At 39.7% G+C, this 25,172-nt stretch overlaps 1 protein-coding gene across 15 annotated transcripts; it reads right to left on the bottom strand.

The window, feature by feature from the left end:
* Nucleotides 1-853: 853 nt before the first annotated feature.
* On the bottom strand, nucleotides 854-24,117 carry LOC148026265 (uncharacterized). Of its 15 annotated transcripts, none has more exons than XM_087690674.1 (7): nucleotides 23,826-24,117; nucleotides 23,305-23,424; nucleotides 21,203-21,271; nucleotides 20,501-20,623; nucleotides 19,553-19,618; nucleotides 19,200-19,423; nucleotides 4,005-7,437 (listed from the first exon to the last, which is right to left on the bottom strand). In XM_087690674.1, exon 7 carries the CDS (start codon nucleotides 6,036-6,038, stop codon nucleotides 4,008-4,010), a length of 2,031 nt encoding a protein of 676 aa, XP_087546800.1. In that variant the 5' UTR covers nucleotides 6,039-7,437; nucleotides 19,200-19,423; nucleotides 19,553-19,618; nucleotides 20,501-20,623; nucleotides 21,203-21,271; nucleotides 23,305-23,424; nucleotides 23,826-24,117; the 3' UTR covers nucleotides 4,005-4,007. The 15 variants fall into 15 exon arrangements, 13 of the variants coding, with proteins under 13 accessions (XP_087546813.1, XP_087546800.1, XP_087546804.1 ...); XM_087690678.1 differs by having other exon boundaries at nucleotides 19,200-19,416; XM_087690676.1 differs by having other exon boundaries at nucleotides 20,501-20,606.
* Between the last annotated feature and the right edge of the window lie 1,055 nt (nucleotides 24,118-25,172).

Raw genomic sequence — 25,172 nt, 5'->3', positions numbered from 1 at the left:
AGGTATTTCTACCATTCTCTTTCTTAAGTTTAAAAAAAATAAAAAATAAAAATATATTAGTCATGGGAGAAAAATGATTCAGTCCCTGTCATGTCGACCTATTCTTCGAGAAAATGTGAAAACACCCTCGGGAGTAGGAAAGAAGAAAAAAAAAAATATTAAAAAAAAGACAAACAAACAAACAAAGTGCTATGGAAGAAAAGGAAGCAATTCTTTGTCATAGTAGGTCTCGTTCTGAGAAAAGGTGGAAACACCCTTGGACAGGAAATTGGCTATGGAAAAGGTGGTAATACCCCACAATTCAGGATAGCTGATTCACCCACGAAACTTCTTCAAATACAATTTCAAGCCACCTTGGTGTGCTGTCTTTGCAACTTTATCAACTCATTTGACTCCTTCAACAGACGATCTATTTTCCAACCTAATCAAAGTACTTGACATGTTGGCTGCCTCCCTGGGTACACCTTATCTTCAACACCCTGATGACAATAATAGATGAAGCAATCTTCATCAATAGCCCCTTGAGTGATGCAAGTTTTCATCCTAATTGGATCGGGATGTGAGTATGGTCTGCCCTCTATATCTATCAATGAGTGTAAGACAGAGGGTGGGGTGAGCGACCAGTCGTTGCCCTTTACATTTAATAGTGGTGCGTAGATCGGTCGCAGATAGCTCACGTGGTGAATCCCGGAAGGTCCCCAAGAACAAAGTACTCTACTTTTTAGCACAAAAACCCATGTAAAAGCAAGCACGACAAGAGGCAAGAGACAAATTGGGTTCAATCTCCCCCATGCCTTGTGTGAGCGCTTCACAAAGCATGTATTTAATGTATATTTCCAATCTTCATGCTCAATAATAGCCCAATTACAAAAATATGACAAGCTTTTAGCTTTTGAGTTTGCTTTCTACCAAAAATAGAAAAATAAAGCTAATGGACGGTGCCCATAGTGTCTGGCACGCCCAATCTCAATGTCCAAATAGAAATAACATATCCAGGCGCATAAGCGCGTACAAAATAATAATAAATAATCGATGTCTCAATAGACATAACAAAATATAGGCGTGGCGCCTATCAAAATCTAATCCAAGAGTCGAAAACCCGCTAGACTCCAATGCTTTCCTCCGCCACTGCTGCTATCTCTACACATCAACTAAAGTATTCACAATCGTTAGTAAAATAATACAATTAAACCGACAAAAGTGAATACCTAGCAGTCTTCAGCTACATAAATAAATCAACTGGTTAGAAATAAATCCTAACCTTAATTTATTACGAGTGCGCACTCTAAACTCATAAACATTTATTAATTTAATATGCATTTTGCGGAATCACCCGCTATGGAATCACCCATGTACACACTAAATTAATGAAACGCCCGAAAAGGACAGGCGTCCCCATCAACTTCTCGCACAAAGAATCCTCTTTGCGTATGAGCCCCGGTCTTCTAAGTTTACGGAATTCACCGTAAAACCTCACGGAATCCACCGTGGAATATGCCTCCTGGCATCATACCCCCGGGGTGGGATAGCAATTGACCTCAATTGCTATTAGCTCAATGTGGAGCTAACAGAGTGGGGAAAGCATTTAGGTCTCTAGCGTGCATCCATTGTGCTTCCTCTAGAGGATGGTTCTTAAATTTTACTAGATATCTAGAATACCTTCGGCCAGTTCTAGTGGTCATGTAGTCAGTGTCTATGATGGCTTCGGGTTCAAGTATTTCAATCTCTTCTTCTAGTAAAGGTGGGTTTTCATAGACAGGGTGGATAGGTAATTGGCCTTTAAATGGTCTCAATAAACTAATATGAAATGTATTATGAATTTTCCAATGAGATGGCAGTTCTAACTTGAAAGCATTGTCATTAATCTTATGAATGATTCTAAATGGTCCGTAGAATCTAGGAGCTAATTTGACAACTGGATGTTTATCTACACTTTGCAGTCTACGCTTTTCTATTCTAAGCCAAACATAATCATCAACTTTGAAATTCATAGCTTGTCTTTTCTTGTTGGCTTGTTTGGTATATGATTGTTGGGCTTTAGCAATCATATCCTTTACTTCATCAAAAATAGTGTTATGCATAACAGCAATATCATCGGCACTTTGTATTCTATTAGACAAAGATGCAACATGTGTAGATAATCTATATCCATAAATAACTTCAAAATGTGCTTTCTTTGTAGATGTGTGCGGTGTATTATTATATCCAAACTGTAATAAATGTAAATGAGTATCCCATGTCTGAGGTTTAGAGATAGTGTATGCACGTAAAAGATCTAGAATAGTGCTATTTGTGGCTTCTGTTTGTCCATTTGTTTTTGGATGAAATGCAGATGAGAAATCAATCTTTGTGCCTAGATTTGCAAACAGTGTAATCCAAAAATTATTACAAAATCTAGAATCACGATCTGAAATAATCACTTTTGGCAATCCATGGTTAGTAAAAACAGTTTTAAAAAATAACTGTACTGCTTGTGATGCTGTTAAAGTTTTCTTACATGCAATGAAATATGCTTGCTTACTAAATCTATCTACAATTGTCCAAATCATGTCATGGTTAGATTTAGTATTTGGTAAACCAGTGATGAAATCCATAGATATATGTTCCCAAGGTTTAGATGGAATAGACAAAGGCATTAATAGTCCATACTGTTTACCATGATGTCTCTTTATTCTTTGACAAATCAAACATTCAGAAACGAAATTAGATACATCTGCATCCATATGTGGCCAATAAAAATCTTCAGTTAACATGCGTAATGTAGAAATGATACCTCTATGACCTTGATATGGGGGACAATGAATTTCATTCAAAACAAAAGATTGGAATGGAATAGTAACACACAGTCTCTTTTCAAAGAACATGAATCCATCATGATATGACAATGAATCAATAGGAATGAAATTATTTTGAACTAATTTTTGCCAATCAGAATGAAAAGTAATATCCTGGTGATATGTGTCTTTCATAGCAATCAAAGAATCAAAAGATATGATAGAAATGTTATGAATTGCAGGTCTTCTACTCAATGCATCAGCAACTACATTTTCTTTTCCAGGTTGGTATTGAATGATAGGATGAAAACTTTGAATGAATGAAGCCCATTTGATATGACGGTCAGAAATTTGGGGTTGGCTAAGTAGATGTCTAATGCTTTGCTGGTCGGTCTTTATCATAAATTCTGAACCCATTAAATAATGCTTCCATTGTTTTAATGCTTGGACAACTGCTAAGAGTTCCTTGTCATAAGTGGAATATTTAAGCTCAGAAAGTTTCAGCTTAGAACTAGAATATGCTATTGGATGGTTGTCTTGCATTAATACGGCTCCTATTCCTGATCCGCTAGCATCGGTCACAACTAAAAAGAATGGTCTGTTAAAGTCAGGCAATTGTAGAACAGGGGCATTGGTTAATGCACGTTTGAGTAAATCAAAGGATTTCTGCTGATTTTCAGTCCATTGATAAACAATGCCTTTCTTAAGAAGTTTGGTCAATGGTAAAGCAAGTAATGAGAAATTACGTACAAACTTCCTATAGAAACTAGCAAGACCAAGGAATGAGCATAATTCATGTACATTTTTAGGAATAGGCCAATGCAATATTGCATCAATTTTCTTAGGATCAACTTTTATTCCTTCTTTTGATACAATATGACCTAGATATTCTATTTCTGTCTTAAAGAATTCACTCTTGTCAGGGTTTGCAAACAATTGATTTTCTTTGAGTAATTAAAAAACTAATGATAAATGCTCATAATGCTCTTTTTCACTTTGACTGAATACTAAAATATCATCAAAGAAAACAATCACACAATATTGATATTTTAGAAAAATACGGTTCATCATTCTACTGAAAGTAGCAGGTGCATTAGTTAATCCGAATGGCATAACTAAGAATTCGTAATGGCCAAACTGTGTCCTGAATGCAGTCTTAAATATGTCGGATCTATCTAACCTCACCTAATGATATCCAGACTTAAGGTCAATTTTACTAAATATAGAAGATCCTTACAGTTTGTCCATAAGGTCATCAACTCTAGGTATAGGATACATATTCTTTACAGTGATCTTATTTAATGCTCGGTAGTCAATACACATCTGATAAGTATTATTCTTTTTCTTGACTAAGAGCACAGGTGCACCGAATGGAGAACTGCTAGGTCGAATTAAGCCTGTATTTAGTAATTCTTCTACTTGACTCTGAATTTCTTTTTGTTCTATTTGATTGTGCCTATATGGGGCTTTGCAAGGTGGTTGTGTGCCAGGTATTAGGTCAATCTTATGGTCTTCTGGACGTGATGGAGGTAAACCTGGTGGTAAGTCTTCTGCAAAACAATCCTTAAAATATGCGAGAAATTCCTTATGCTTAGGGTGCATATGAGTTTCCTTTGCGTGCAATTCATTCACCCAAATGAGATATGATTTAGTATTCTTGCGTAGTGCACGTTTTGCTTGAGTATGCGAAAGCAGTGGAAACATATGAGATGCATACATACCAAATAATGTAATAGATTTTCCTTGAAAATTTATATTCATTGTGTGTGTGGAATAATCTATATTGGGATTATGTTGGTGTCTCCATGGCATTCCTAGAATAATGTCGCTAGACTGTAATGGGACAACTAAGAAATTTCTTCTTTCAATATATGGACCAATTTGAATTTCTAAATCTTGAACTTCTTGTGTGCCATTGTACCTAGTGCCTAAGAATGCAGCTTTTATGCGATAGTGCGTAGGTACAGTATGCAGTTTTAATTCCTTTACCAATTTTGCTGAAATAAAGTCATGGGTACTACCGTCATCATGCAATATAGTTCTTTCTTTTCCATGCACCATACATTTCATAGTCAACAATGAATGTGAAGTAGGCATACCTGGTAAAGTATCGGAAGTAGTAGTAGGATCATCTTCTTCTTCAGTGAAATCCGGCATATCCTCATGCTCGTCTTCGTCCATAGCTCCAAGGTAGTTGATATGTGCTGATGGCTTCTTTGAATGACAATTTGCTGCGAGATGCCCTGGCTGGTGACACTTGTAGCATACGATGGGCTTGGCTTTGGTCACATTATTTGCAATGGCTGGGAGTCTGGGTATATTTGGATTTGCTTGTGGAATAGGCTTAGGATTTGGATTGACAGTGGATGGTAATGCAGGTGGTTTAGGCCAATTCTTGCGGAAAGATGGTGATGAGAAACGACCTGGATTAAACCTTCTGAAATTGGAATTGAATTGTTTAGATCCATAATTACCGTTTGCTTGGAATGGCTGTGGTCGTCGATCTCTTCCACGTAACTTATCTTCAGTGTCGTGAGCTAAGGAAATGGCGTCTTCAAGGGTAGCAGGCTTGAACATGTTCACTTCAGCGTAGTAATGTCCAAGAAGTCCAGACATATACTTCCGCTTATGTGTCGTCTCTGGTACATCTTCAAGCATGCGTAACTGTAGGAGTGCATTCCAAAAACGCTCTGTATACTGTGGAATAGGCTCACGATCGCGCTGTTGAAGTAAATCCCATTGCTTGATAGCCTTCTCAAGAAATTGCAGTGGTAGGAAATTTTGCATGAACTTCTTCTTGAAATCTTCCCATGTAGCAGGACATTCTATGCTCTTGCGGACTACAGTCCACCAAAGTGATGCTCTGTCTATCAGATGATTAGTAACACACTTGATTTTATCTTTCTCGGGATAAGTTTCCTCATGGAAATAGTCATCAAACTGGCTAATGAATGATAAAACAGTCTTTCCTTCTCTTATGCCATTGAAAGTGCGAAACTTGAAACTTCGTTTACTTATCTTGGATTCCTTGCGGATGGTTTGTGCTTCAAGAGTGGCGTCGATGGTACGGCGAATCAAATCTTCAGCTTGAGGTTCTTCTTTATCAGTGGACGCTCCTTGTAGCTTTGTCAATTGCGCTTGCAAGGCTTGCCTAGCTCTTCGCTCTTCTTCCAATTGCAACATGATAAGATCCAGCTTTTGTTCCATGGTAGGCTCGGGTAGGTCATCTTCAACCATAGGATCATCCATATGTGGAGTAGTCATCCTATAAAACTCAACAAACCTTTCTCACTCAAAATCAGTTAGCGGGATGAGCGTAGCTCAAATTTGGGGTTACAAGGCTATGTATTTTTGGGTATTTTCTTCTTCAATTTTCAGAAATTCTGCAATATTTCTGTCTCCATTTGCTGAAAGTACTTCAACGAACTTGTAGATAGGTAGAACAGCTTGCTGCGAACAACTTTCCAGTTCAAAGTTTTTGCATACGAACAAGTCTTCTATGAGTTTTAAGCACTAGTCAGTTTTGATTTAGTCTGACTTGCAGAGTTGCTGACTTAGCAGACTTGCAGAGTTGCTGACTTGCTGGACTTAGGCCGACTTGCAGAACTTGCAGAACTTGATTAGAGTCGACTTACGGAACTTGACTTCAGGAGTGCGAGACCTGGAGTATATCGACTTCTCTGCCCTGTGTAACTTGCAAAGTATTGTGTGACCTTAAGCTTAATAGCTTAAGCTATGTTAGGAGGAAGTAATGGGCAGCACGACGTCAATTTTCGTGGGGGGGGGGCCGTTTTTGCCTGCGCGGATTTTTCGGGGCTACTTCCTGATATCACGACTCAAATTCGTGGAGTTTGAAGCTTTTTTAAAGCTTCTAAGCTTAAGATTAAGCTTTAATAAAATAATTAAGTTGGATTTGAGAAGAGCTTATCTCTGTTTGCAACGACTTGATGAAGGGAATGTATGAGTGGTCCTCCGTCGACAGAGCCTGGTCCTTCGCGATCTGACAGTGGAAACAGGGGTTCTTGATCGCCAGAAGTCTGCCTGTATCGACGGTTCGCGACGAGATTGACTGTAGAGGCCGTTTGTTCCTGGAGCTCCGCCTTCGCCCGAGATTGGTAGCGATTGGAAGCTCTTGATCTCTGCTCCGCTCTGATACCACTGGTGCGCAGATCGGTCGCAGATAGCTCACGTGGTGAATCCCGGAAGGTCCCCAAGAACAAAGTACTCTACTTTTTAGCACAAAAACCCATGTAAAAGCAAGCACGACAAGAGGCAAGAGACAAATTGGGTTCAATCTCCCCCATGCCTTGTGTGAGCGCTTCACAAAGCATGTATTTAATGTATATTTCCAATCTTCATGCTCAATAATAGCCCAATTACAAAAATATGACAAGCTTTTAGCTTTTGAGTTTGCTTTCTACCAAAAATAGGAAAATAAAGCTAATGGACGGTGCCCATAGTGTCTGGCACGCCCAATCTCAATGTCCAAATAGAAATAACATATCCAGACGCATAAGCGCGTACAAAATAATAATAAATAATCGATGTCTCAATAGACATAACAAAATATAGGCGTGGCGCCTATCAAAATCTAATCCAAAAGTCGAAAACCCGCTAGACTCCAATGCTTTCCTCCGCCACTGCTGCTATCTCTACACATCAACTGAAGCATTCACAATCGTTAGTAAAACAATACAATTAAACCGACAAAAGTGAATACCTAGCAGTCTTCAGCTACATAAATAAATCAACTGGTTAGAAATAAATCCTAACCTTAATTTATTACGAGTGCGCACTCTAAACTCATAAACGTTTATTAATTTAATATGCATTTTGCGGAATCACCCGCTATGGAATCACCCATGTACACACTAAATTAATGAAACGCCCGAAAAGGACAGGCGTCCCCATCAACTTCTCGCACAAAGAATCCTCTTTGCGTATGAGCCCCGGTCTTCTAAGTTTACGGAATCCACCGTGGAATATGCCTCCTGGCATCAAATAGAGAGGTGCGATGTGTGAATGGAGTGTTGCACACATGGGTTGGGCCTCTCAATGCACAAAGCGTGATCTATTCTTATGTACTACACTATCAGGCTCCTTGGTCTTCCTTCTTGCACAGTATGCTAGCACAGGGCGGGATGCACAATTGCACCATCAATTGTGCACAAGGCATACCACCTCTGCACGAGTGACTATGAGGATGTTAGCATATCAAGGTCATACTATTCTCCTGTTAGTATGTATGACTGGCATTAGCCGTGTCTAGCAGTATCAGTACTATTGTATACACTTACTCTATGTGTGTGGTTAAGTGAGAATGTATGAATGAAGAAGGTGAGAGCATGCTTGCTCCTCACTTTGTCTCTGCCTCTCTCAATTTCAACATGGTATCAGAGCCATGCTAGGCGGGCTCTCTAAAGTAGGAGGAAGTCAAGAAGACTTGCAAGAGTTGAAGATCAGGACTTCTCAAGACCAAACAGGCTGCTATTGTTTCTCTAAGGTATGCATTTGTTCATGTGAGACTCTATGCTTCATGGCAGTAGTGAAGACTTTCCTGGGAGTCTTTGGGAGCATCCTTGAGCACATTTGAGTGCTCATCATCATCATTATCATCAACAGTAGCTGTTGGTCCAGGTTTTTGAAAACAACGTGACTGCGCCTGTTTATGTTGATGCCTTCATGGTCTACAAATCATCAACTCCATCATCCATAGACTGACACATAGCTTGTCTATGCTCTTTGGAAGGTCATTGAAGTTCTGGATATATCAGTACTTGATCATGGACTCATTAATGAGCTTGAAGGACTATTCACAGATCTGGAATAAATAATGGACTACTTTATACAAGTAACATACAACAGGTATGCATCTGTAACATGAGACAGGAGCATTCAAACATGCTCAGAATCATCGTTAAAGCACATGTATATACCAGGAAGACATATAGACTTGAGGTCATGCATTGGAGCTAGAATTATCTGAGATTTATGAGTTTATGACAGGCTGAAAACTATCATAAACTATCATCAATATATACTCATTGGCCTTGAAGAAGTACATGCCTTTTGTTACCTACAGGGAGTTGTATGGTACTAGATATGACTGTTGAATGCTATAAGCATTGATATGAGCATTGAAAGCTCTTCAAAATTGACGTATGAATCTGGAAACAAATGTATTCATAGGGTATTTGGCTGGTCATAAACAGTGAATGCACTATATGACATTGCCTCTTACAGATAGAGTGTTTGTGGATGCTTGTTTGGTCATGTATTGACCTGTACACATAGTGGCATATGTATGAAGTGGTTTGAGGACATCTTGGGCTAAAATACATCTTGGTTTGACAGTTTATTGGCTGTATACAATCTGTGAGTAAATTTATGTCACTTGTACTTGCTGGATATGCACTGTTGTGTACCCATATGCTTATGACTGGACTCCCACATGTACCAGCAGATATTCTGGAGGGTTTGGAACATGTATGACACGTATACACATTGATTTTGGCCTTGACATTGCTGCTGGTTACTCATAGTTTACAATTTTCAGACTGTATGTATTTACTCTGGTAGTGAGGTTGCAGGAGTTTAAGTCGAAGAAACTCCATAGCATATGTATTGAACTGTTATGCTTATGAGTTAGATCACTGGTTTGTGGACTATTTTGAGCTGTCATTGGGCTAAAATACCCTGGTTTTTAACTGAAATTAATTGCAAAAAACTGTCATAAATAGTTGAGGATTGAACTTGGTTAGTCATACTTGTTAGTTTGCAGGAAGTCAGGCAGTGACTAAAAAGTGTTTGGTACAACATGGCTAATGCAGAGAGGACTGACAACATAACCCAGATAGTGGGGGAAAATCTTGACAGTAACAATTATGCCATATGGAAGTTCCGCATGGAGAACTTCTTAATAGGGAAAGGCTATTGGGAGTTGGTGACTGGAGCGGAAGCTGAACCTGAGCTCCCAGATCGACGTACAACTGATCAGAGACGATTACACTGAGCTTGAACAGAAAGAGCTCGTAGAGTCTTGCATTGGCTCTTTTTATGTATCTCAGATGCCATGGTAATGCAGATAATGAACTGCAGCTCTCCTAAGGATGCATAGGACATTTTGGTCAAGTATTACGGCACAACCACAAGTGCCAGGAAGATACAGTTGAAGCAGAAGTTCAACAACATGGAGAGGAAGAGCAGATCTATACAAGATTATGTCATGAAGGTTAAGACCATTGCGGATCAGTTGGCATTTGTTGGTTCACAGGTTGAAGATGAAGACATGGTTGCTATGACTTTGAATGGCTTGGGGCCTAAGTATAAGTCTTTTGACACTTCTGTGTCTGTGCGGGCTGAAATGCCTGATTTCAATGAGCTGGTTGCATTGCTTATCCATGAAGAGGTTAAGCTTGGCTTGGCTGCAGGATCTAGCAATTCTAAAAACAAGGATGCAGTTTTCTATTCCAATCAACGCAGCCATGGAAACCGTGGTAGAGGCTATGGATTTGGTAGAGGAGGCCAGCAAAATGCATCCTATGGCAATAACAACCAGCAGGTATCGAATGCAAGAAGTGGTGGAAACTTTAGAGGCAGGGGGAGATCTAGCCCTAGAGGTAGAGGCTCCTGGCAACAGCAGCGTCCATCTGACAATCCGAACAAGGATAAGGATTGTCATTACTACGGGAAGTATGGGCATATTGCCAAGGAGGACTACTAGAAGAAGCAGGGAAATCAAAAAGGCAAACAACATGGATATTTTGCTACATCTAGTTAGGCAGATGATACTTCAGGAGATAGATTGTTTGTCATGCAGTATGTAAAAGATAGAGTTGCTAAAAATGCACTGATGATGTAGTTTGGTACATTGATTTAGGGGCATCAAACCACATGACTCCTCACGGTGATTGGTTCACTGATATGGTGGCTGAAAAAAATGGCTATGTCTGTACAGGTGATGACACGCAACATAGCATTGAGCATAAAGGTAAAGTGCCTCTTGTGGTTCATGATGGCAGAAAGAAAAATTTGCATGATGTATTGCATGTTCCTTCGATTACGAAGAATCTACTATCTGTTGGTCAGATGACGGAGCAAAACTTGCAGGTTAGATTCAACAAGCATGGTTGCTTTATTGAAGAGTTTGGAAATGGATGCAAGTTGATAGCTCGTGGTCACAGGAATGGCAGAATGTTTACTCTTGATGCTACCTTGCCAAAGCTGAATTGAGCTATGTTTGCCCATGGTTTTGGCACTATTAGAGACTTGGAAATTTGGCACAAGAGAGTGGGGCATGTAAATTTGAAAAGGCTGCAAATTATGCAAAAAAAACATCTTGTTACAGGTTTACCCAAGTTCCAATATTCAGATATTGGTCATGTATGTGATGCTTGCCAGTTTGGTAAGTAGTCAAGGTTGCCATTTGTCAGGCATGTAAGGCAGAGTACATGTCTGTTGCAGTTAGTGCACTATGATGTTTGGGGGCCAACCCATAATGCATCCATGGGAGGCTCGAAGTATTATGTGACATTCATTGATGATTACAATCACTATACTTGGGTTTACATTCTGAAGACAAAGGATGAGGTGTTTGCTATTTTTCAGTAGTTTAAAAAGCAGGTTGAAAAGGAATTTGACTGTTATATCTCTTGCTTGAGATCAGATAGAGGTGGGGAGTATGTATCAAATGAGTTTTGACAACTTTTTGGCTCAAAATGGCATACGCAGGCAACTTACCTGCAGCTACACTCCTCAGTAGAATGGGGTAGCTGAAAGAAAGAACAGGGTCTTGATGGAAGTTGCTCGTGCCACGACGAATGAGAAGAAGATGCTGCTCTATTATTGGGCTAAGGCTGTTATGACAGCCATGTATATCTTGAATCGGACTCCCACTGCAGGTATTCATGAGATGATACCGTTTGAGAAGCTGTATGGCTATAAGCCGGATGTAAGTCACATGAAAGTCTTTGGCTATCTTGCTTATGTGCATATTCTAGATGAAAAAAGAAAAAAGTTGGATCCAAAAGCGCATAAGTGTGTTTTCATTGGATATTCGCAGGAGAAGAAGGCATACAAATGCTATGATCCCTCTACCAGGGAGACCTTGGTGAGCAGGGATGTTATTTTTTATGAGATGGGTTCTTGCTATGTATCACTGGCTACAGTGCCATCAGATATGCCTTCTACTCATGTATTCACAATTGATATGCAGCAGAGCACTGCTATGACAGGACCTAGTAGTCAAACATCATCCCCATGGACAGGGAGATTGAGGAGCTCACCGTCCACTGACACTAGTATGTTAGTGAGGGGGAGATATGATCTCGCGGACAAAGGAAAAGAGAAAGTTACTGAGGATGTATTTGGGATGATGACACCTGGTAGAATGACTTCTAGATATGAGTCTATTGACACTTTAGACAGTGAACTTGGTATTCCGACTGTCTATACACCTGGTGCAAGGCAGACTAGGTACATTCTGTCTCATGAGAGAGGGAAATCGAGCAGTGCACCACAACTTAGACGCTCACAGAGGGTCAGACACCCTGTTGACAGGTTGACATATAGTGGCTACATTGCAAAGCATTATGCTTACATGACAAAAGTGATGGAGATCAAAGAACCAAGTACATATGCTGAAGTAGTGGAAAATGAGAACTGGTGTGCAGCCATGGATGAAGAAATGAATGCCTTGGCTGAAAATAAGACATGGGATCTCGTGCCACTGCCTGAAGGAAAAAAGACCATTGGTTGTAAATGGGTCTACAAAATCAAATGCAAGTTGGATGGCAGTGTGGAAAGGTATAAATCCAGGCTGGTTGCTAAGGGGTATGCCCAACAGTATGGACCTGATTATGAGGAAACATTCAGCCATCTTGCCAAGATGGCAACCATATGCACTGTGATTGCCTTGGTTGCTGCTAGAGGATGGAAATTACAGCAAATGGATGTTAAGAATGCATTTCTTAACGGTGACTTAGCAGAGGATGTCTATATGGTTCAGCCAGAAGGGTATGTTCACCCTGATTTTCAGCATTATGTATGCAAGCTGAAAAAGGCATTGTATGGGCTGAAGCAGGCTCCGAGAGCTTGGCATGCTAGGATCAGTAACTACTTGCAGAGGTTGGGATTTACTGTTGGTAGGGCTGATCACAGGCTATTTACAAAGAAGACTGTAGTGCTGGTCATATATGTTGATGATTTGATAATCACTGGTAATGATGACTTGGGCATACAACATGTAATGAAGATGCTGAAATCTGAATTTGACATGAAAGATCTCGATGAGTTGAAGTATTTTTTGGGTATTGAGGTAATCAAGGCTGAAAATGGTTTATGGCTAATGCAGAAACATTATGCCATGGAAATGCTGAAGAAGTATGGCATGGTTGAATGCAAACCATTGGATACACCCCTTGATCAGAATGTCAAGTTGGATATTAGCACTGGAGCTGAAATTCAGGATGTGACTATGTATAGGCAGATGGTTGGAAGTCTGATCTATTTGACCATCACTAGGCCAGATTTGAGTTATGCAGTTGGGCTCATAAGTCAGTTTATGCAAAAGCCCAGAAAGCCACATTTGGATGCTGTTAGGCGGATTATGAGGTATGTTAAGTCCACTATAGATTATGGGTTATTCTATATGAGAGATAAGCCCTTGAAACTAGTTGGATACACAGATGCAGATTGGGCAGGATGCTCATATGATCGCAGATCTACAAGTGGTTATGCTTTTGGTCTTGGAAGTGGCATGATCAGCTGGAGCAGCAAGAAGCAACCAACAGTTGCATTGTCTAGTACTGAGGCAGAGTACAGGGGTGCTGCATTGGCAGCATGTGAGATTTCATGGCTGCTCAAGCTTATGGCTGATTTGGATATTCAGGTGGATGCTCCAGTGACCTTATTATGTGACAATCTCAGTAGTGTACTCCTGGCAACGAATCCAGTATACCATGCCAAGACAAAACACATAGAGATACACTATCATTTTATCAGAGAGATGGTTCTTGCAGGGAGAGTAGATCTTATGCATGTGAAGACTGATGAACAGGTTGCAGATATCTTTACCAAGTCTTTGGGTAAAGATAAGCTTAGTAGTTTTAGACAACTACTTGGAGTTCATCAGATGATTTGAGCTTGAGGGGGATTGTTAGCATATCAAGCTCATACTATTCTCCTGTTAGTATGTATGACCGACATTAGCTATGTCCAACTGTATCTGCAAGTGTGGGACATTAAATAAGTCGGTGGTCTTAGACCCAGTGTGAATGATCCTACGGACCTTAGTACTATTGTATACACTTACTCTATGTGTGTGGTTAAGTGAGAATGTATGAATGAAGAAGATGAGAGCATGCTTGCTCCTCACTCTGTCTCTGCCTCGCTCAATCTCAACAGAGGATAACACCAATGGGTTTTAGGAATGTGATGTCCTCTTGTATCTATCCACAGAGTGTGAGATAGAGGGGGGTTGAGTGTGACTAGTGTTTCCTAAATCAATTATTGAGAGGTGAGAATTGAGGGACATTACGACAATTGGAGTCGGATATATTCTCATTTTCCTATGCACACACGGGATTGGTCTCTACTATCACCACATGACACGTCACTTTATTTTGTGCATTGCATTATCCAGATCCCTAGCCTTCCTGCTTGCACCTATACTAGATGGGATTGGACGCACTAATGCACCATCAACTATGCACCTTGGCATACTCCCTCTGCACCATCCTCCTTGTCGATTCCTAACTTGGGTGTGAGAGTTGGGTTTGCATCATGATTCACTTGAGTGATGTCAATAATGGGGCGAGTGATTGTTCTTTCATTCCATTTGAGTGACCGTGAGCTGAGTGCAATATTCTGCGCAATCGACAGTTTTGTGTGATTTCCTCAACAAAGCTGCCTCCCTAGGTATTGCTACTACATGGCGCCTACCATGCTAGATGTGAACGTGTTGCAAAGACACCTTGGTCTCTCCTACATCCGATTGCGACACAATATGTGACATCGACAGTCAACCTCAATTCTCTCCAACATGGGCCAAGTTTTTCTAAACTTACACATTTTGTTTCTTAGTGATGGTCAAGTCTTAAGTGTGGGGACGTCAGCAATTGGTCTAATGTGTGGTCCTAGTCCCTGATGTTTGGTTTGCCCTTCCCATTAAGGTTTTAAGTGTGGAGACACGTCCCTGCACATCTATGATGCATACCCCCTGCATATGCCTCAATTTGATCATGCATCTATGCCATGCCCTGCTTTTAACCTGATGGGGTCCCTTATCACAAGGGACTTTTAATCGTTTCCTACATAGGAAAAAAAAGGAAATTCCCTATCAATTCCCTAGTTAAAAATACACACAAGTAGGGAAAGTGGAACATTTCCTAGTTAGAGAAACTAGGGAATCACATAGGAAATTCCCTACATAGCCATCTAGGGAATGTAGAGAATTTCCTATGCGATTTCTTAGTTTCTCTAACTAGGAAACGTTCCACTTTCCCTATTATTTACTTTTCGTACTTGTGTGTAATTTTAATTAGGGAATTGATAGGGAATTTCCTTTTTTTTCTTTTATAAGTAGGAAAATATTTCCACTATGTTTCCCTACATATGGTAATTTTCCTATATAGAAAATATCTTATGTGATTCTAATTTTTCTATAACTTGAAAATATTACATTTTTCTTAGTTTACATATTCCTACTTATGTGAATTTCTAAGTAGAAATTTATCTAGCAAATTTTCAAATAGAAATTTATATAGAGATTTTTTAGTTAATTTCAAATAAGACATAATACACATCTAATAGATTATGTTAAAACTTTTCACTTTATAGGCTTTTTTTTTCTATGTTAAGAAAAATTTCCTAAATAGAGAATATTTTTCTATATAGGGTTTTTTTCCTATGTAACAAGCGGAATACACACATACTAGGGGTTAGATACCCAATCACACTAACTAGGGTATATAAGGTGTAAGAGTCCCAGATTAGGGAAACAAGTTATTATCAAGAACATACTCTTCATCTTCATCTCCAGCTTCCTACTTTCTTCTCTCCTCTTTTCTGTCTTTCTCTCTCCTCTTCTAGTCTTCTTTTCCCTTCTTGCTCTCTGTCTCTCTCTTCAGCTCTTCTTCTCTCTCCTCTTAGTTTCATTCATTACAAGTAGTATGAGAGCTTTAGACTTTGGTCCTTTTCTTCTTTCCCCTTTCTTCCTTTTCAAATCCCAAAAACCTAGTTACTCAACTTACATGTATAGGTATAACAAGAAGGACTGTAGTTAACCTCAGCTTTTTGGAGCAAGTAGGAGCTACGGCTAGAGACTTAGACATATCTGGAGGTGAAACAGTTAAAATAGCAGGTCATCACTTCTTTTCATGCAAAATTTAGGGGTCGCAAGCCAAGTTTGGAGTTCCAAGAGTTGGAAGAGGGAAAAAATCCCAATTACTTTTACCAACCAACACAAACCCTCCAAGCTTGCTCCAACCATCAGGCAACCTCAAAAGGAATCCCTATCAAAGGTAGCAGGCAGCAACCTGCAATTTGTGGAGCAAATTGTGCTGCTACCCCTGGCTTCTTTCTGCCTCCTTCTCCTACTCCTAGCCTTCCCCCTAGCACTCTTGGCCTCTTGGGGGGGCAAGGGCTAAACCCTCTTTAACAAGATTTGACCCCTTCCCCTCTAACATTGAGACCTTGATTGAATCCCCTGTTGAACACTGTATGTGGGCAACCATTACTACTCAATCCAAGCTCTTGATCCATCCCACAACCTGTGGAGCTCAACCATCAGGAGATCTCTCAACCCCTTTTTCCCTTCCTTACCTGGATTGAAGACATGGAGCTCAGCTTGCATGGGAGCCTTGTGGGAAGGCATGAAAGATTCACTTGAAGCTTTCCCTCTCTGAAGCTCAAGCTCAGGAACAAGCATAGGAGCCATCATCATCTTTAGGAGTATTCAAATGCTGAAGTCTTCTCCCATGGGAATGCCCCAACCAATTGGGCTTGATTGATGGAGCAAACGAGCATCATGGCTATGATTCAATGGTCTCCCCAAGCATTGAAGAGGTATGTTAATCTCTCAAATTTAGCCACTTACTGAGCTTAATCCCTTGTTGGAGAGATTCAACATTGCATAGGCTCAGTAGCTCAATTGCCTCTACATGCATGCATCATATCCAATCCTGAAAATTCATTGTATTGGCTGACATTAACCCCCCATTTTGTCTTGTGCCTAGGATAAGCCTCAAAGTGAATAATAGCCATTGTAAATTGGGTAAGTAGTAGCCACTGGACTGTCAAGGTAACCCCTACCCCAACCCTTATCCACTCCTTGCATCTCATGAAAAGGCTCAATGTCTCCTTTCTAATGCATCTCATGATGATTGCTTAATTAAAATATCTGCCATGTATACTTCAACTGAGGAAAAAGGCCGATGCCAGCAGGTGATGTGGTAAGACAAAAAAGAGGTGACCCTCCCTTACCACTTAAGACCCTAAAGGGGTGCACAACCTGGCCCGTGGGGAACTTTGCCCACCTCTCGGTGATCCAGAGCTCGATACTTGTATGCAAGTTCAGGTACTTCCCCATGAACTCCATTTTTCCTAATGCAATGATTCCCCTTGGATACCCCATCAATGCTAAATGGCATCCATATATAACACTTGAAGTGCATGTAGTCAGAAGAGATGTATGGGAGTGAATTCACTTATGCATTGATGGCAGATATAAGATGGGTATGCAATGATGCTTGGGATAATGCTCAATATGCTCAAGATGCTATTTATGTTGCTGATCATGCCTTTCTAACTATGCTCCATCCATGTAAGGCTTTTGCAATAAGAGCCAGGCAGTGTTTTTGGTCACAATCCTATAGGACAATCAAGAAGATCCCATTGTAGAAATTTTCATTTTGAATTTGGGAGTAGTCCCTTGATTTGAATAAAAAACCTCCCCAATCGAAGCTACGGTTTGAAAGTTATGCCTATTTTTGTGCACTAGGGTCACTATGGATAGGGTGCAGAAGACCGCTCTAGGACAAGCACAGATCCATTGCAAAAAATTATGATCATTTTTTGTCACAAAGGTTAATATCTCATCTCAAAGAGGACTTTGTCCCCTCCAACTTCCAAAAATCTCATCAATAGGAGTTCCCTACAAAAAGTTATGCCCCTTTTACTGATAGCAGGTCCTGTCTGCATCCAAATGGTTGGCCAGAAAGGCAAAAGCAAGGCCTAAGAGGAACTCCAAAGGGAGATTCAAGAATTCCGGACTCCCGATGCCTAGTGGGTGCTACATTTTCTAGTGCTTGAGGCTGCTCTGGTGTCATGTAGTGCTTATGGGCTGTTGATCAGATCCAAACGGCTATGATCCCGTGATTTCTACATGGGAGATTCTGATCCCCTGATTTCTACAAATTCATCAACATCCTTGTCTTCTAGGATGCTATCTTCTACATCAAGCTTGAGTCATTCTGTCATGCTTTGTTGTCATTCAGCTACTCCTTTTGCTACATCTTTAGCAACTGCAAGTGCTTGATGTTCAAGGCAATCCCTTAAAACATTGCAACTCAATAACAATAGTACAAAATTGAAGGAACCATGACAAACATAATGGCCATGTTCTATAGTAGTAACTCACAGAGCTGTCATTTATCAGTAAGCTTGAACAATAGTTTTTCATTTATCAGTAAGCTCACAAAAAAGAGAGAGAGAATATATGCCACCTCATCTAGAGGATCATGCTTCTACCCTGGTAAACTATACACCTTTCTCTCTTTTTTTTATGGTTCCTCCTTGGAACCTTTACTCTTCTTTGAAATATCATTTGATGATGATGCTTTGCTAATTGAAACACAAACTTGCATATGCAGAAAATATCAATACACATAGTGAATGTTAGATAAGAAAACCTCACACCATCCTAGTCCTTGAAATATTAGTACACATTTTGAACATTGAGAGTGAGAAAACCTAAACACCAATGTACTCCCAGCTAGTGTTGTCATCTTTTCAGAGATTAATTCATACTGTGACTAACTAAGTGATGTGCTCCTATTTAAGGGGCACCTGAAAGTGCGATCAAATTATGTTTAGCCATACTATCAAAAGCCTATGTAAAAACATTTAATGCATGTGTTGAAAAAAGACGGATGTCTATAGAGCTTCAGTTTAAATCATCAGTAGATCCATAAACGTTACAACAGTATGAAAGTGAACAAGTCAATTAGGAAGTAAGCAAAGTTTTGTACAATTTATTGTTGTATATGGGATTCATCCCTACTGGAATTGATGTTATCCCATTGGCAATGTGAGTGATTGTATTTATCTTCCTTTCACCATATGGCAGATCAGTCATGAGAACACCAAACTACTAAAAGCTATCTAGTTGTCACAGAAATTCAGTAAAATACAAGTTGTTGATCATACCTTGCTGATGCCAGATGAAGCCCCGGTTATGATGACGATCTTCCTGTTCACATTCTCCTCGAGGATTGCATGAATATATCGTGATGTAACCAAGAAGTGTCTATGTATCCTTAAAAAGGAATTCAAACATGGCATACCTCTCATCATGGAGAATGCCCACCTACTACACCATTTTGGAGTGCTGATGTTATCATCTAGCCAACATATTGTCCATTTTCTACACACTAGGCCACATATCCAACATAATTACACATTTGTGGATTGCTACTGATGCTAAGAAAATGAAATAATTAAACATTTTGTAGTTATATATACATTTTGTTAATGTGCTTGTAGAAGAAGACATCCCTTACTTGAGTATCTTCAATCTTCAATCCAAGGTTGATGAAATTATGAGCTCCACAATTAAAACTCCAAGACTGCAAAAAAAATCCGACCGATAACATATTTTAGTTGCATAGACATATCATAGTCCATACTAGTTTAACAATATTGCTACATTTAAACTATATGGACTGAAGTACTTTAGCAATAGAGCTACATAAGTACTTTAGCAATAGTTATCTAAACCATACATAAACAAAATTTTAAAAAGCACGATTAAAGGTGGGCCCATGGGTGCAATTTCAGTGGCATGGCTACATGCAGAGTCCATTGCATGCAGCTCTGACAGACTATCCTCCTCCTCCTCCTCTCTGGGAGACGTTTGCGATCTCAATTTTCATGCATGCTATGGCTCTGTTTTCATTAGCTTGAGGATATGCCTATGTTTTCATTAGCTTCATAGTGCTGCTCTGATCTGCAGGTCATTTGAGGATATGCTTTTGATCTGTGCACATATTTGGGAAGGGGCATCTTCAAATTGTGGAACCGATCATAACACTCCTCTAGCAAGGAAATGTCAATATTAGACTCAGTAGTAAGGTTGAAGACTATGGGGTAGAAGATCTTTCATGGCTCTCAAGCTAACTACATATGTGTGCCTTATCCTCAATCAAGGAGGTGAGCATCTTAGAGAGAGAGAAGGCCTTCTCCTCAATCAAGGAGGAAATCATCTCTGCTTCCTCAGACTCTTTTCGTTTCAATAAGGGAAAAAAGAAGGAAAAATAGATCAACACTTTTAATGTTGTCCAGAAGGCTTATGAGGTGCCGATTGATCCTGAGAAGAGGCAGATTTTCTTGACTCGACAAATGAGTTTGATGATGGAGTTCCGGGATGTCTCTATAAGTTACAAGCATGTTTTCATTAGGAATGCACGATGGTCAAAGAAACAATACAGTTCAGAGAAGCACAATCTTACCTCAAACTTTAGCATCTCTAGATGTGAAGCCACAGGTCAGTTCATAGGTGCAGAGAGACTCATCTGAGTAATCACTTTCGAATAATTTTGCCTCCATAAATGCTTTCTGTGTAGCCATGTACTCTCCCACACCGAGTGACAACAACCAATTTCAGGCTCATCAAGAACATATGACTCCAATATAGCCACAATACATGCCACACTTTCTAATGAGCAAAGAAAAAATGATGAAAGTAATGTACTTGTGAGTATCTGATTGTTCATTGGCAGAAATATGAGGGATCATCTATCACTTCCAACATTAGAGTTGTAGGATTTTGTTTTCATCAAACAGTAGCATTACCCTGTAAATAGCATGGAGTAGACAACGGGCAGTCGCACCCGATGTTGATTCCAAGGAAGGGCCTATGGTCTTTATCAATATTAAATGACTAAAACCAAGGAATAGGCAACCACATCTTCTTGATTCGAAGGAAAGGCCTGTGATCTTTATCATTATTAAATGACTAAACCCAGGGAATAGGAGACATAGAATGCAGTGGGACAGTGTAGATGTTTTCATCTACTGACTGAGAGCAGTGCTCAAAGAATGTCTGTAAATGATCAAATGACAAGAATACAAAGAGCTAGAAGAGAAAACAGATATATGAAATCAAAGTGGATCTAATCATAACTTGGTAATGAATGGAACAGGAAGAAGACCTGAAAGAACCACGTGAGGGGCAGTCTGCGCATTCTGATTGTAGAACCAAGGTAATTTGTTGAATGCACCTGCATGGGGAGGGCAACATTAAAAACCCTGGATGGGAAGGGGCTGCCTTCTGATCTCAGACAAGTATGAAATCTGACTGAAGAGATAATCAAATTCCGCATAACGGAACAACAAAACCTATGGGGCCATCAACAGATCCAATCCAGATCACAGAGACGATTGGCACCATGGAAGGATCATTAAACGGCCTGGCTGATCACACCAAAACGAGAGCAAGTCACCTCTGACACTCTCTTTTGTAAATGCTGTAAGCAAGGGGGTCCTCCCCAGCTCGGTCATCTCCCTGCTTTGCATGTTCCTCATGCACTGTGTCAACAACACAGAGCCTGAAAAGGGGGATACAAAGACATTAATGCGCTTCTTCTAGGGCATGATGCCATCCCTCTCCACAAGGGTAGTCATTGTAGCTCTCACTTCTCTCATGATTCTGGTCTACTAGGGAGAGGGGATTGGAGTTGGCTACAGGAGATTCAGGAACTATTGATCCAAATACCTATGTCAATCGATCATGCTGAGCACACAAGAGCTCTGAATAATGCCTGATCTGGTCGAGAAGTGTGTCCACTAGCCTTTCAGTACCAGTTATTGAAATTACCTGGAGCATGGATCCAAGCACAAGTCCTAGCCCCTAATTTTTGAGGGGTGATGATCTACAAGTCCTTTGAGGATAGGCTGTTGATCTGCACATATGTAGGAAGGGGCATCTTCAAATCCACCATCTTCGACTAGAAGGCAAGTTGCAAAAAGAGATGGACAACTCTGCCCAGCTGCAATACTGCAGTAGCTTATGATACCAACAGATCAACCTCTGCATGATGCAGATCATGATGATCAATCCAGAGAAATTTTGCACAAATGTTGTACCATGAAGGAGTGCTAGGATGCAACAAGGGGCTCCTCTCCAGCTCGGCTCTACATTTATTGTCTTTGGACTCCGTTAATAGGCTACAGTAGTACTTACCGGATTGCAGAAAATATGTAACCACAAAATCTTGATTGGTTACAGTAGTACTTACCAGGAACCACAATATCTAGGAATAGGCTACAGTAGTACTTACTGGATTGTAGAAAATATGTAACCACAAAATCTCGATTGGGTGGTCTTAGTCTCTGGTGGAGATCAAGATGCAGAAGGGCCATCTCCAACATGACATCATGGATAATTACAAGCTTAAAGTCCACTACACAAGTTGCATAATTGATGATTGTTGCATCATGATATTTTTTGATCTGATCTTGTGAAAAAATCTGTAGCTTCACTCAGAGACAACAAACCATGCTAAAGTAGATTTCGGGTTCTCAAGGAATGTATCTAGCTAGCCCTACATCCTCCAAACAAATCTTACCTCTAGTCACAATGTACCACTTGTTTTTAGACCTCAGAGTTCAACCATATCCATGTACCATGTTGAAGTATATTCCATGCCATAACCAAGAAGTACGAATTAGGATAATCATCAGTTAGTTATGAATCCATTATGATATCAGACTGAAGTGTCTATGCATCTTGAAAAAGTAATTCAAACATTTTATACCTGACTTTATGCTTGCCATAGTCTCCACCAAAACATATAATCTAGCTGGCTTTGTTGACTTTATGCAAGTTGGTCCTCATGTATTATGATACATATCTCTAAGTCCCCTTTTCCCCAAGCATTGCTTTTTACACACAGGTCTAAACCAATATATCCTCTACTTTCTTAAAATTGGTGTCTACTAATAACACCTCTCTCTCACATTCTATGGAGTTGACATTTGCACCCTAGATAAAGGTCAATAACCAAGAGTTTTCCAAGTAATCTCTAGCAATAGAAAACCCATGCAGGGAGATGACCACGTAGTCCTAGTTGCATGCAACACAATTGTACCAAGCTCATATATTACATTAGCATTTATTGCCATGTTAGAGATAATTTAGAAGTAGCCAGTTTCTATAGTTCTATTGCCATGCCAGAGTTAATTCAACATCTACATTCTAGATCATCTATCTCTAGTATGTTTTATAGCAACAACATAGTAGAAGAAGGAATACCTATTTAGATTTGAAGCTCTTGAACATCTACATTCTGGATCATCTATCTCTAGTAGATTACTATCCAAACAGAGTCCACCAATACATGGATAAGACATGTCGAATCCCAGGCATGAGAATCTGCATCCACAAATGCACAAAGGTAGAGATTTAGTTGAAAAAGCAGGCAGGTAGGTTGGTCTAACTTGGGGTCAATTACAAGGAGGTAGTCATGCTTTTCTACCCAACTACCCAAAGTTTTTATTTGCCTTCCATGGAGAGGACTGTCACCAATACCCTCAACCCCTTCTACACCACAAGAGAACTATCCAAGCAGGCCTCACCCTCTACAAGCAGGCTCATCATCACCAAATCTGCCTACATTGAAGTGTTCATATGTGTTGCTACATGCGATTCTTATAATTAATTAGCTTTGATGATCATTGGTGGACTAATACGAACACGAAGTCTATTCACATTAGCATACTAACAAATGAGAAGGCTCATCTAGCTAATGATAAATTATATTGTGTATGATTTACCTTGCCAAATTTAGCTCCAAATCCACCAATCTCTCATTGTTCATCCTCGTATTGGTGAGCGTTGGTCTTCATGATTTTGAGGGAGAGCAAGACCTCGGCAATTGGGAATATTGAGACTGGTGGCGATCGGGAAGCCTTCAAGATAGAGACAATGCTGCTACAAAGGCCCCCCCCGCCAGACAGACAACAAACGACTGCCCTTCAAGACAGACGATGGGCAAAAGACGACATACGGCTACCCTTCAAAAGGGTGTTACCATTAGCGAATTTTTTTAAAGGGTTTTGCAAGATATTTTGGCCCATGTAGTTTCATTTGTTTCTAATGTTTGGTAATCCTATGGGAATCCTTTGGAAATGAACCCATGATGGGCTTCCTTCCCCATGCTCATGATCATAGCATATGCCATGGCACGGATGTTGAGCATGATGCATGAGCATATTTTTCCTAACTTTCATGGTAGATTAAAAAAATTGATAGAAAAATATTGTAGATATGTCTATAAAAAATGCAATTTGAAGCATTTTCAACTAAAGTATTTAAGATTTCTAATCTTGAATTTCTACTTTTAAGTATAGAGAATATCTTTTTGTCTAACCCCTCCAAGGATTATAACACAATTTGATTTGAATTTTTGAGAATAGTGATTTATGCCAAGTGCAATTATTTTGAACTTATCACATAACATTTCTCTTGACCATTTTGGGAACAATCATTTCCAACATTAACATTGCAGATAAAACATCTACTCACAAAATTGAATGATGATTGTGTGCATTATAGATGGGATTGTTGATACATGGAAGTGCTCTAATGACTTTAATTTCTTGTAAATCATGGCTCATGGCTTATATTTATTTAGTTTTAGTTCTTTTACTATGATATGATGATATAGATATTTGATATATTCTATCCTCATTTACTGCTCTTGTAAATATGGCCATCTTAAACCCATGCTTCAATGATAGAAGGATTAGAATTTGTAAGAAAATAGTAATAAAGTTAAAATATGAATAGGGTCATCTCGAAGCTAAACATTAATTCCTTTCAAGGACAATCAAGAGAGAAGGTATGTTGGGTGCATTACACATGCAACTAGTTATAAATTCTTGCACCCTAAACACATGAAAGTATTGCTATGTCCGGTTGGCAATGTCTCCAATGAAAACGAATGTCATAGAGAAATATATAGAAATGTGTTTGCATCCATGAATAGATCAAGGCTTTGGGAAGCTTTGAAAGGAAAAATTTCAAAAGAGTGTACCATCTTCGTAGGGGACTAGAACAAGATGCCAACTAAGGTTGACCGCTTCCATGGAAACAGTATCACGATTGCATGTGAGAAGGAA

The sequence above is a fragment of the Lygodium microphyllum genome, chromosome 13, assembly GCF_053477565.2.
Source record: "Lygodium microphyllum isolate KBCC chromosome 13, Lygodium_microphyllum_v1.1.10, whole genome shotgun sequence".
Classification (NCBI taxonomy): Eukaryota; Viridiplantae; Streptophyta; class Polypodiopsida; order Schizaeales; family Lygodiaceae; genus Lygodium; species Lygodium microphyllum.
Note: the sequence above shows the minus strand (reverse complement) of the source record. Positions and strands in the feature narration are given on the sequence as shown.